The 12,409-nt window shown below is 50.5% G+C and overlaps 2 protein-coding genes across 5 annotated transcripts; one reads left to right on the top strand and one right to left on the bottom strand.

Moving 5' to 3' along the window:
- Positions 1 to 397: 397 nt before the first annotated feature.
- On the bottom strand, positions 398 to 2,009 carry UBL5 (ubiquitin like 5). Of its 3 annotated transcripts, none has more exons than XM_045491830.1 (5): positions 1,903 to 2,009; positions 1,560 to 1,626; positions 1,302 to 1,385; positions 1,105 to 1,142; positions 398 to 564 (listed from the first exon to the last, which is right to left on the bottom strand). In XM_045491830.1, the coding sequence occupies exons 2-5, from the start codon at positions 1,613 to 1,615 to the stop codon at positions 521 to 523; spliced, it is 222 nt and encodes a 73-aa protein (XP_045347786.1). In that variant the 5' UTR covers positions 1,616 to 1,626; positions 1,903 to 2,009; the 3' UTR covers positions 398 to 520. The 3 variants fall into 3 exon arrangements, with proteins under 3 accessions (XP_045347786.1, XP_045347787.1, XP_045347788.1); XM_045491831.1 differs by having other exon boundaries at positions 1,891 to 1,961; XM_045491832.1 differs by having other exon boundaries at positions 1,883 to 1,937.
- A 26-nt stretch (positions 2,010 to 2,035) lies between these two features.
- Positions 2,036 to 12,250, top strand: FBXL12 (F-box and leucine rich repeat protein 12). Of its 2 annotated transcripts, XM_045491827.1 has the most exons (4): positions 2,036 to 2,586; positions 8,465 to 8,580; positions 8,698 to 8,770; positions 10,828 to 12,250. In XM_045491827.1, exons 1-4 carry the CDS (start codon positions 2,551 to 2,553, stop codon positions 11,647 to 11,649), a joined length of 1,047 nt encoding a protein of 348 aa, XP_045347783.1. In that variant the 5' UTR covers positions 2,036 to 2,550; the 3' UTR covers positions 11,650 to 12,250. The 2 variants fall into 2 exon arrangements, with proteins under 2 accessions (XP_045347783.1, XP_045347784.1); XM_045491828.1 differs by lacking the exons at positions 2,036 to 2,586; positions 8,698 to 8,770 and having other exon boundaries at positions 7,582 to 8,580.
- The last annotated feature ends 159 nt before the right edge of the window (positions 12,251 to 12,409 follow it).

The following is a 12,409-nucleotide window of genomic DNA, read 5'->3' as shown; positions in this document are numbered from 1 at the left end:
GCTTAACCCTGCTTTAGCTCATCTACATTTCACAATGAAGTAAACACTCTCAGTTCCAGTTTGGATAAGGAAATGAAGGCTTCGAGAAGTTAACTATTCTGCTCAGGATCACTCTTGGTGGCAGAGCCAGGATTCCAACCATAGGTGGTCTCAATCCGGAACCCGTATTCCTTACTACTACATCCAGTGTCCTTACCCAGACACTTGCTAATCTATTAGGATGACAATAATCCCACGACCTCTTTCACAGACCCATGGCAAAACCCAGAGCTGCGGGTTGGGTCACACCCAGTTGATCCTGAACTCTCACTAAGCAGCTGCGTAGAAAGTAGAGTGACAACCAGATGTCAACCCTCCCCATGTTAGATAAGGCCTCGCTCAAAGAGGACAACAATGATGCAACTTCTAATATTTTATTAACAGGAGTTTTTAAAAACAAGCATCCAGACCAGTGTGGGGATGAGGGCGGGAGCAGAGAGGAAACAGGAGGGGAGGATGGTCAGCAGGAAGGAATTCTGTTCTATTGGTAATAAAGCTCCAGGTTCATCCCATCGTGGATTTCATCTGAAGTGAAGGTGTTAAGGAATTCTCACTGTGGGTTCCAGCTCCACCCCCCTCATCTTGCACACGTGGGTCAGAGTGGCCTGAGGGCCCAAGAAAGGCATTTTGAACTGGGTCATTTTGATTTGGAAAGAATCCAAACCATTAAAAAAGAAAGAGAGAGAGAGAGAGAGAGAGAGAGAGAGAGAGAGAGAGAGAGAAAGAAAGAAAGAACAAAGAAGAAAGAAAGAAAGTTGATGCTCCTTTTGCACAACAGACATGCCTGAGTCTCACTCCATCCTGGCCTCCTGTCCACACTCAGGTAGAGTTCAGTAAGAAACATGTTGACCTTCAAGTGTCTTCTAAGCCAGGTCAAAATATTTCACCACCCACCCTCCTCCCCCAACAAAATAATTACATGGCTCCCATTTTCGAAATGCTTACCATGTGCTGCGCACTAAGTTAAACGTTTTATGCGCACAATCGCACATAGATTCCAGCACGGAACAAAGAGAACCAAGTCGGGTATGCAGACCCTTCCTCAAGAAGTCACACAAAGGATACAGTCCCCCAGGGACACATGGTCCTTAAAAATCGTGTACCTGTGGGATAGAAACCTTTTAGACAGAAGCCTGAGGTGGCTTTTCATACTAGAGGCAAGCCGAGGAAACCCTGCCTAAGCAAAGGGCTGCCTGCAGGGCTCTGGAACCCAAACCTCTGGACTGATCCTGTCCAGCGCCCAGCTCTACCACTGTACTTACCACTTCTTCAGGACGATCTTGTTCCAACGGGTGCCAGTTTGGGCTGCGATTAGCTTCTTAAGGTCCCCGATGGTGTCATCAGTGCTGGGCGCAGAGGAGTTAAGGAAAATGGAAGGGGGAGGTAGAACGTGGAAGAGGACATTCCAGGGCTGAATGCACTCTACCAGGACCCCATCCGCCCCCTCTCCCAGGAAAGTCCCCCTATAACACAGACTGAGGTGCCCCAGGAACCACTGCCTCTCGGCCGCCGGTGGATACTTGCACTTAACGCGGACCTTCTTCCCTAGACGGTCGTTGCAAACAACCTCGATCATCCTGTCTGGAGCTACACAGGGCGCGGGGTGGAAGGCAGCAGAGTCAGGGCTTCAGGGGTCTCCCAGGACCCAAGACCCCGGGTTTGGGCTCTATGTTCACCCCTCAACCTCCCAGATCCGTGTCCTCCCGGGCCTCCCAGTCTCAGGACCGCGGACCCCAGGGAGCCGCGCCTCCCCTCTTCAGGTCGCCCGAAGGCCCGGCCTCGCCTCTCGCAGGGGCACAGACCCTTGATGGCCGGGTCCCACCAGCTTTCCCCAACTGCGGACCTCTCTACCTGGCCCCTGACCTCGAAACGCTTGGAATCCGCCGACGCCACAATCTCCTCTCTCGAAGGCGGAACCCCGGTCAGAGTCGGAAGCGGAAGTGAGCAAACGGAAGCGTAGGTCTGTGCTCCCTGCTCAACATCCCTACGACTTCTTTCCGGTCCCGGGCGCAGGGTGGGTTTGCGGTTCCCAGGAGCGGTGCAGGGTCCCAAGGCTGGGTAGGGGGCGCCTGCCGTGGGTGCGTGGGGTCCTGTCGGCGTCCCGGCCCGTGCCTGGTCGGGGAAGGGGCGTGGAAGGAAAGCCAGAGGTCAGGGGCCGGCGCCCAGCCCGCTGGAAGCCGTCGGTTGGGGCCCCTTAGATGTGGGGAGACGCCGTCTTGTGTGGCTTCTGGTAGGAACATGGGGCGGGCGGGGGGGCTCGGGGGACATCCCGTGGGGGTAGTGACCTCCCGTTTTTGAGCCCGACGAAGCCTCTTAATTGCAGCTTCGGGGCTATGGGGAGCCTGGGTCGAGTCATGCAGTCACCTCGTCCGGCCTCTTCGCTCACCCCTCCGTTTGGCTATCGCGCCTGACCGCCCCCCTCCCACCCCACCCCTCCGAGACACCTGGGCGCAGACCGCAGTCAGTAAGCAGAAACGCCGCCTGATCTCGTCCTGGACGCCAGCACTCAGAATGGAGTCCAGGTTGCACGCCAGCCTGTCAACACCGGCAAGTAAACTGAAAACGCCACAAGGGCAAAACCACCCACGTTTGTGTCTTCAAGAAAGGACGTTCCCGCCCTGCAGAGAGCACTTTGTACCAGATCTCAGCCTTGCCTTTCAGTCCCGAAGAAGCCCCTGGACTGGTCTGATTCCCCAGAGCTGGTGGGACAGGGGGTGCCCTTCTCTGAGTTCGAGCAAACAGCTGCCAATGGAACTGGTCAACCGTTCTTTCTCGGCAGACAGGGTTTTCCCAGTTTGGTGACCCTGGAGGCATTCGCCCTGAAAATGAGCCACCACTTCTGATTTGCCCAATCCACCTTCTCAAACTGGGCTATGAGATTAGGTGGGAGACATGAGAGGTCATCCTGTGGAAAGGGCAGATGCTCTGTGACCCTGTGTGGGGCTGACCTGGTGTAGGGAGCTGGCCCAGGAGGTCCTACCACAAACACTAGGTTCAGGGGCCTTTCTGCTCAGAACTTTGACCCGTCATTCCTCTGAGAGCCCTTCTGAGTGCGCTTGAGAGGGGAGGGACTCTGAATGGAAAACTTACTCAGATTGGAGACACAGGCTTTGGATTTAGATGAGTCAAAACCTCAACATTACCGCTTTATATTACACTGTATGATCTCAAGGAATACAGTTACCCACACTTATTCTTATTTTCCTCATCTGTGGAAAGGGGATAGCAATTCCCAGCCTGGGATTGTAGTAAGAATGGGTCTTGGACCAGCCTCTGACAGTCCTTTATGAATTTACACAAGGGGCACCTGGGCGGCTCAGTCGGTTAAGCTTTTGACTTAGGCTCAGGTCATGATCTTGAGGTTCCCGCATGGAGACAAACTTCAAAAATAAACTTCAAAACTTCAAAAATAAACATTTAAAAAAAAATTTTTTTTTAACATTTATTTATTTTTGAGACCAAGAGCATGAACAGGGGAGGGTCAGAGAAAGAGGGAGACACAGAATCTGAAACAGGCTCCAGGCTCTGAGCTGTCAGCACAGAGCCCGACGCGGGGCTCAAACCCACAGACCGTGAGATCATGACCTGAGCCAAAGTCGGACGCTTAACCGACTGAGCCATCCAGGTGCCCCAAAAATAAACATTAAAAAAAAAAGAGTGAGACACATAATAAATCATGTGTGCATTTTTTTAATTTTAATTTTTTGCTACTATGAACAATGCTGTCTAAGCAGTTGTGTCTTTTTTTTTTTTTTAATGTTTATTTTTGAGAGATAGAGCATGAGTAGGGGAGGGGTAGAAAGAGAAGGAGACACAGAATCTGAAGCAGGCTCCAGGCTCTGAGCTGTCAGCACAGAGCCCGACATGGGGCTTGAACTCATGGACTGCGAGATCATGACCTGAGCCAAAGTCGGACACTTAACCGACTGAGCCACCCAGGCGCCCCCCCCCCTTTTTTTAAATTAAATAAACGTTTATTTACTTAGAGAGAGAAAGGGCAAGCAGGGGAGGGGCAGAGAGAGAATACCCCAAGTAGGTTCTGCACTGTCAGCATAGAGCTTGATGTGCTCGATCTCATGAACACGAGATCATGACCTGAGCAGGAGTCAAGAGTCAGATGCTCAACTGACCGAGCTGCCCAGGTACCCCAACACCCTTTGCTTTTTAAAGCAAACAATATCGGGGCGCCTGGGTGGCTCAGTCGGTTGAGCATCTGACTTCGGCTCAGGTCATGATCTCGCAGTTTGTGAGTTCGAGCCCCGTGTCGGGCTCTGTGCTGACAGCTCAGAGCCTGGAGCCTGCTTCAGATTCTGTGTCTCCCTCTCCCTCTGCCCCTCCCCTGCTCATGCTCTGTCTCTCTCTGTCTCAAAAATAAATAAAAAATAAAAAGATTACAAAAAATAAACAATATCCTGGAGATTGTTCCAAATAGCATTGAAAGACCTGCCTCTTTTTTTTTTTTTTTTTTTTTTTTTAGCAATTTGAGATCCTAGACATGGGATTGTTGGGTCCAATAGAGGCTGCAATCTGATATTGCTAAATTGCCTTCAAGAGTTTGAATCAATTCTGCCCTTTCTGCAGGGTTGAAAGAGTCTGTTTCCTCACACCAAGTCCAGTGTGGGTATTTTCTGGCTTCTTCATCTTTTTTAACCTGATAGATGGAAACCATAGTGTTTTACTTTTATTATTATTATTATTTTTAGTGTTTGTTTATTTTTGAGAGAGAGAGAGACAGAGCATGAGTAGGGGAGGGTCAGAGAGAGAGGGAGACACAGAATCTGAAGCAGGCTCTGGGCTCCGAGCTGTCAGCACAGAGCCTGACGCGGGGCTTGAGCTCACAGACCGCGAGATCATGACCTGAGCCGAAGTCAGATGCTCAACCGACTGAGCCACCCAGGTGCCCCATACTTTGTATTTATTTATGGATAAGTGTGAGCATACAGATGTATTATTTTTTAACTTTACTGAAGTACAGTTGATAGGCAAAATTACACACATTTAATATTTACATCTTAATAAGTTTTGCATGTTTTAAAAATTTTTAATGTTTATGTATTTTTTTTAAATTTTTTTTTCAACGTTTATTTATTTTTGGGACAGAGAGAGACAGAGCATGAACGGGGGAGGGGCAGAGAGAGAGGGAGACACAGAATCGGAAACAGGCTCCAGGCTCTGAGCCATCAGCCCAGAGCCCGACGCGGGGCTCGAACTCACAGACCGCGAGATCGTGACCTGGCTGAAGTCGGACGCTTAACCGACTGCGCCACCCAGGCGCCCCAATGTTTATGTATTTTTTAAAGTTATTTATATTTAGGGGCACCTGGGTGGCTCAGTCAGTTAAGTGTCCAACTTTGGCTCGAGTCTTGATCTCATGGTTCATGAGTTCGAGCCCCACATAGGGCTCTCTGCTGTCAGCACAGACCCACTTAAGATTCTCTATCTCCCTCTTTCTCTGAGCCTCCCCCGCTTGTGGATGCACACGCTGCTTGTGCACTCTCTCCCCCTTCCCCAAAATAAACATTAAAAAAGTTTATTTTTAGTAATCTCTACACCCATTTTAGGGCTCAAACTCAAGACCCTGAGATTGAGAATCACATGCTCTTCCAACTGAACCATCCAGGAGCCCCTATTCTGCATTAAAAAAAAAATTTTTTTTAAGTTTATTTTGAAAGCGAGAAAGCATGAGTAGGGGAAAGGAGAAAGAGAGGAAAGATCAAGAATCCAAGCAGGCTTGGTGCCATCAGAGTGGAGCCTGACAAGGGGCTCGAACTCATGAACCGAAATATGACCTGAGCCGAAGTCAGTGCTTAATGGACTCACCACCTGAGTGCCCCATGCATTCCTTTTTAAAACAGTTTTCAATGGGGCGCCTGGGTGGCTCAGTCGGTTGAGTGACCGAGTGACCAACTGCGGCTCATATCATGATCTCACAGCTCAGGTCATGATCTCTTAGCTCAGGGGTTCAAGCCCCGTGTTGGGCTCTGTGCTGACAGCTCAGAGCCTGCAGCCTGCTTAGGATTCTGTGTCTCCCTCTCTCTCTGCCCCTAACCCACTCGCATTCTGTCTCTGTTTCTCTCAAAAATAAACAAACATTAAAAAAAATTTCTTTTAAACAGTTTTCAACATCTCCAATTTCTGCACCTGTGTGTATGTATTGAAAACATTTATTGCCATTATAGGCTCTTGGGGATGTGATTTAGCAAAACCTCAAAATTAAATTTCACATGCCCCTTTGACCCATCAAACCAGCTCCTGGTTATTTATCCAATAAAAATAAAAACATGGGATATATGTGTACACGTACATACGTATATAAAATAACGCCTAGCTCCAATATTGTCTGTGGTAACAAATTTGGAACAACTTGAATACTCCTCAATACAGGAATGTTTGAATGAAATTCACTGCCCTTATGAATTGCTAATTTAAAAATGAGTGAGGGGCGCCTGGGTCGCTCAGTCAGTTAAACATCTGACTTCAGCTCAGGTCATAATCTCGCGGTCTGGTCCGTGAGTTCGAGCCCCACAGTGGACTCTGTGCCGACAGCTCGGAGCCTGGAACCTGCTTCAGATTCTGTGTCCCCCTCTCTCTCTGCTCCTCCTCCACTCGCACTGTGTCTCTCTCTGTCTCTCAAAAATGAATAAACGTTACAAAAAAAAAGTTTAAAAATGAGTGATGGGGTACCTGACTGGCTCAATCAGTGGAGCATGTGACCCTTGATCTCGGGGTTATGGTTTCAAGTCCCACGTTTGGTGTAGCGATTACCTGAAAATAAAATCTTAAAAAAAAAAAAAAAAAAAGAGTGATATGGGTCACCTGGCTGGCTCAGTCCGTAGAGCATGTGACTCTTGATCTCAGAGTCGTGAGTTCAAGCCCCATGTTAGGCATGGAACCTACTTAAAATTACAAAATTTAAAATGTATCTCCAGGTTGTAAATTTAGGACCCACGTTGGGTGTAGTGATTGCTTAAAGTATTAAAGGGGGGCACTTGGGTGGTTCATTTGGTTAAACATCAGACTCTTGATTTCGGCTCAGCTCATGATCTCAAGGTTTGTGAGATTGAGCATCGTGTTGGACTCTCTTCTGACAGCACAGAGCCTGCTTGGGATTCTCTCTCTCCCTTGCTCTCTGCTTCTCCCCTGCTCTTTCTTACGTGCATGCACTCTCTCTCTCAAAATAAATAAATTTAAAAAAATAATAAAACATAATCCTAGGGGCGCCTGGGGGGCTCAGTTGGTTAAACATCTGACTCTTGATTTCCACTCAGGTCATGAACTCACGTTGTGGGATGAAGCCAGGCATCCGGGCAACATGCTGGGCTTGGAGCCTGCTTGAGATTCTCTCTCTCTGCCCCGCCCCCACAGAAGCACGCTCTCAAAAACAAATTAAAAAAAAAATTATGTGTTTATTTCTGAGAGAGAGGCAGTGAGAGTGGGGGAAGGGCAGAGAGAGAGGGAGAGGAGACAATCTGAAGCAGGTTCCAGGCCCTGAGCTGTCAGCGCAGAGCCCCACCCGGAGCTTGAACTCACGCACTGCGAGATCATGACCTGAGCCGAAGTCAGACGCCCATTTACTGAGTCACCCAGGTGCTCCCAAAATGAATGTTTTAGAAGTGAATGATACACAGTTGGTGGGAGTGTCAACTCCCCCTCTGTGGAGAACAACTTAGCACTATCAATCAGAACGAAAAATTGAACACACCCTTTAACAAGCTCTACAAATTTATTCATGTTCATAGGCATCAAAAAGCATTACTAGGTTTAAAAACAAGTTAGGGCCTCGCTCTCCTTTAGGCCAGCCGCTGGTCGTCCCGCCCCAACCCCGCGGTCAAGGCGCCCCAATGCTTGAGCGCGCCTTCCGGGCTTGGTTTTGGGGTCTGTAAGCCCGGCGCTCCCAAGACTCGCCGCGCTCCGGGCCTGTCACCGCACTTAACGCCCACCCGGGGCCGCCAGTCAACAACCGAGCCACTTTTTCCAGGCTGGATCCCAGTCCCCAGCCCCGCCTCGAGCCTTGTTCCCGCCCTTAATCCCGCTCCGTGGTTTAGTTCCAGCCCCTAGCTCATCCCTGGGTCTCCCGTCACCGCCCCAGGCTTGCCCTCGGGTCGCTAGTCACTGCCCCGTCAAGCCTCCGGGCTCTGCCCTAACCTCAGCCCCGCCCACAGTCTTGTCCCCGCCCTTGACCCCGCCTCCGGGTGCGTCACCGCCTCAGCCACGCCTTCCGGGCTCAGGCCTGGTTCCCAGCGTGTCCCCTGCGCTCCATCCAGATAGTGGGCGGGTCTGTCGCCGGGGCCCAACCCTGTCCCCGCGAGAGAAAAGCTGAAACTCTCCGCCGGCTGCTGGAGGCGGCGGCCTCCGCCTTGCCGGCACCCCCAGCCACCCGCCGCCTGCTGGCCCCCGGAGGGTGAGATCGTGAATCCCCTTACAGCCACAAGCGGAAGTGCGTGTCGGCGGGATCATGGCGACTTTGGCGGACCTGCCGGACTCAGTCCTGTTAGAGATCTTCTCTTACCTCCCGGTCCGGGATCGAATTCGCATCTCCAGGTGCGGCCCCGCCCCGCGGGTGGGGGGAAGAGCCGGGCGGGGGGAGCACCCGGAGATGCGAATCCGGTCCCCGGGGGGCCGCGGTTAGTTTTTTAACGGCGGGTCCCCTCCCCCCAGGGTTTGTCACCGCTGGAAGAGGCTGGTGGACGACCGGTGGCTCTGGCGACACGTCGACCTGACTCTGTACACGGTACACGGGGTCGACCGGGCGGGCATGGGCCGCGGTGGGGTCTCTGGGCCGCAAGGACCACTCCTTGCACCCTAGAGTTCGAGCTTGGCAGTCCAGGGTGCATCCCGGCAGCGTCCCTTAGCTGCCCTTCGGTGACCTCCTGGCCTGTTTCCCCATTTCCAAAATGAGGATAGCCAAGATCGTTCAGGGAGCTTAGAGCAGTGTCTGGCGTACGGTGAGCCTATGACAAATGCCTCTTGATTACATTAGCTATTAATGAGTTTTTCTGGAGAAATCATTCTCCAGATTCAACTTAATTTCCAGAATTTATTTACTGAGTATTGCAACTGAACCTTTTCCACGTTTTCCCATTTGCATTGTATTTTTCTTGTTTTCTTATGAACCATTTCAAATATACAGAGAAATGTATAGAGGATAATCTGAAACAACTATGTACTTACCACCTAGATTTAACCCATTTTAACCTTTAGTCTTTTTTTTTTTTTTTTTTTTAAGTTTATTTAGTTTGAGAGACAGAACAGAGCGAGCAGGGGAGGAGCAGAGGGAGAGAGAGGGAGAGAGAATTCCAAGCAGGCTCTGCACTCTGAGCATGGAGCCCAACCTGGGGCTCAAACCCACCAATGTGGGATCATGACCTAAGCTGAAATCAAGAGTCCAATGCTTAAAGGACTGCGCCACACAGGCGCCCCAAACTTTTGGTCATTTTTGCTGCAGATCGTGTGAGACATACATGCAAAGACTTATGTATATGCATATGCATACATCATTTATAGATGTATTCATTGCATTTTTTGAAACCCTTCTCAGAGGTAACCACTATTATAAAATGGATTTGTAGTATTCCTTTCATGTTTTTATTTACTTCCTGTGTGACTACCCATAAGCAATATACAATTTTGTTAATGTGTTTCTAAAGTTGAAATAATGCTGTTCTGTCTAGGTAATTAAATGCTATTTATTATATATCCACCGATGGCTTTATTTACACAACATTGCTTTTGACACATGTAAATCTAGCTCATTCCTTTCAACTTGTTAAGTGAATATACCACAATTTGTTTACCTGTTTTCCTGTTGACAGACCTTTAGGTTATTTCCAACTTTTTACTCTCACAAACAGTGTTATAAAATAGTGTCAAACTTCACTGTGTATATGAATCGCCTGAAGATCTTGTTAAAATGCTGATTCTGGGGCACCTGGCTGGCTGATTCAGTAAAGTATGTGACTCTTGATCTCGGGATTGTGAGTTCAAGCCCCATGTTGGGTGTAGAGATTACTTAAAAATAAAAATCTTAAAAAATAATTTAAGAAAATAATAAAATGCTGATTCTGATTCAGTGAGCTGGGTGGGGCCCCAGATTCTGATTTTCTAACAGCCCCTCAGGTTTTATGCTATGCACAAATTTTACACTACGCAGTTTCTTTTTTCTCTCTTCTTTCTTGTTTTGTTTTGTGTTTATTTTTTTGAGAGAGAGTGCGCAAGCAGGGGAGGGGCAGAGAGAGGGAGACACAGAATCTGAATCAGGCTCTAGGCTTCAAGCTGTCAGCACAGAGCCCAATGTGGGGCTTGAACTCACGAACTGTGAGATCATGACCTGAGCTGAAGTTGGACGCTTAACCGACTGAGCCACCTAGATGCCCCTACTATTATTATTTTTAACATGGCTTTAATTTACTCTGGACAGTTGTAGCCTTTTTCAGTTGGGCTTTGTGTTGCTTATTCCTAGTGGCAGTGGTCACAAAGAAAGGGATAAATGCTGGTGACTTGTCTGCTTTCTTACTTACAAGGACCCCACTCTGTTGCTGAAGACAGATCTGTTATGATCTTCCCTTTTCTCTCAGTGCTTTTGTTCAAACCTAGAAGTCAAAACGATGGGGTTCACTTGGCCTGTTACTCCTGGGGAGGTGCTCGGTGAGGTGAGGCTGGCAGGGGTCGGGCAGAAGCCCAGGGGAGCACTAGTGCCCCAGCTGGGGCTGGTCCGTCTCCAGGCAGGCAGGGGCCTTGGGATATTCTCCGTATCTCTCACCCTGTCACCCCCGCCTCTGGCTCTTACAGATGCGGCCTAAAGTCATGTGGCACCTCCTTCGCCGCTATATGGCATCCCGGCTCCGTTCCCTGCGGGTGGGCGGCTACCTGTTCTCAGGCTCCCAGGCCCCCCGGCTGTCCCCCGCCTTGATGAGGGCCCTGGGCCAGAAGTGCCCTAACCTGAAGCGTCTCTGCCTGCATGTGGCTGACCTGAGCATGGTGCCCATCACCAGCCTGCCCTGCACCCTGAGGACCCTGGAGCTGCACAGCTGCGAGATCTCCATGGCCTGGCTCCTCAAGGAGCAGGACCCCACCGTGCTGCCCTTGCTCGAGTGCATCGTGCTGGACCGGGTCCCTGCCTTCCGTGATGAGCACCTGCAGGGTCTGACGCGCTTCCGCGCCCTGCGGTCGCTGGTGCTGGGCGGTACCTACCGAGTGACCGAGACGGGGCTGGATGCGGGCCTCCAGGAGCTGGGCTACCTGCAGAGGCTGGAGGTGCTGGGCTGCACCCTCTCAGCTGACAGCACCCTCCTGGCCGTCAGTCGCCACCTCCGAGATGTGCGGAAGATCCGGCTGACCGTGAGGGGCCTCTCTGCCCCCGGCCTGTCCGTCTTGGAGGGCATGCCAGCCCTGGAGAGTCTGTGCTTGCTGGGCCCTCTCATCACCCCAGAAATGCCTTCCCCGGCTGAAATCCTCTCTTCCTGCCTCGCCATGCCCAAGCTCAGGGTCCTTGAGCTGCAGGGGCTGGGGTGGGAGGATCAGGAGGCCGAGAGGATCCTGTGTAAGGGGCTGCCGCACTGTATGGTCATCGTCAGGGCCTGCCCCAAAGAGTCCATGGACTGGTGGATGTGACTGCACCACCCATCCACGTTGGCTTTCATGGGTGAGCCCCAGACCCTCTGGACAGCACCTTGCAGAGGGCCCGTAACCAGGTTGAGAGAGCCCAAAGCCACAAGGTAGAACGAAGGCCTGGGGGCCTCCGGACAGTTGGAATCCCTGTTTGCCAGTTGTTTGGCCTCTGTGACATCAGCCAGCTTCTCGGGGGGCCTATCCCCACATCTGGAAGTGGGGAAGATCATAGCTACCTCATGGTTATGTCGCGAAGCCTTACTCTTTACCAGCCCCTGGGCCAAAAAGGTCCTCGACGATGGGTCATTCTCAGGAACAGAATGGATACAGCAGGGTGGGGTTAAGGGTTAGGGGGAGCTGAGGGCCAGGGCCCCTTTAGGAGGCCTGGCAAGACTATCTATGCATGCGCACCCCCACGCTGACACGCCATTGATCCACGAGGGATGCGATGAGAAAGCCCAAGAAGACTTCTGCTTTGACGATTGAAAGTGTCAGTGAAGGTTCTCAGTTGTACTTTCGGTATTTTGGTGTTCTATATTTTCAAATTTTTCCACAATATATATTATTTTGCTATTAAAGAAAAATAATTTTTTGTTTCCCAAAAGCATTTGGTTTATTCATTCAACAAACATTTCTTGCCTGCCCACTATTTTGCAAGCACTGGTCGAAGCCCTGGGCCGCAGCAGTGAACAAAACAAGACCTGAGCAGACGGCGGGGTTGACCTCCAGGTGAACACATTGATGGGATGGTTTTAGAGACTGG

This window comes from Leopardus geoffroyi, chromosome A2 (genome assembly GCF_018350155.1).
Source record: "Leopardus geoffroyi isolate Oge1 chromosome A2, O.geoffroyi_Oge1_pat1.0, whole genome shotgun sequence".
Taxonomy (NCBI): Eukaryota; Metazoa; Chordata; class Mammalia; order Carnivora; family Felidae; genus Leopardus; species Leopardus geoffroyi.
The sequence above is the reverse complement of the archived record's forward strand: the minus strand, read 5'-3'. Positions and strand labels throughout refer to the sequence as shown.

Coding starts and splice junctions, on each gene's coding strand:
- UBL5 (XM_045491830.1), bottom strand. CDS start 1,615: ATGATCGAGGTTGTTTGCAACGACCGTCTAGGGAAGAAGGTCCGCGTT. Junction 1,386..1,559: donor AAGGTCCGCGTTAAGTGCAA/GTATCCACCGGC, acceptor CTCTGCGCCCAG/CACTGATGACACCATCGGGG. Junction 1,143..1,301: donor AAGATCGTCCTGAAGAAGTG/GTAAGTACAGTG, acceptor TCTATCCCACAG/GTACACGATTTTTAAGGACC.
- FBXL12 (XM_045491827.1), top strand. CDS start 2,551: ATGGAGTCCAGGTTGCACGCCAGCCTGTCAACACCG. Junction 2,587..8,464: donor ACGCCAGCCTGTCAACACCG/GCAAGTAAACTG, acceptor ATCCCCTTACAG/CCACAAGCGGAAGTGCGTGT. Junction 8,771..10,827: donor TCGACCTGACTCTGTACACG/GTACACGGGGTC, acceptor TGGCTCTTACAG/ATGCGGCCTAAAGTCATGTG.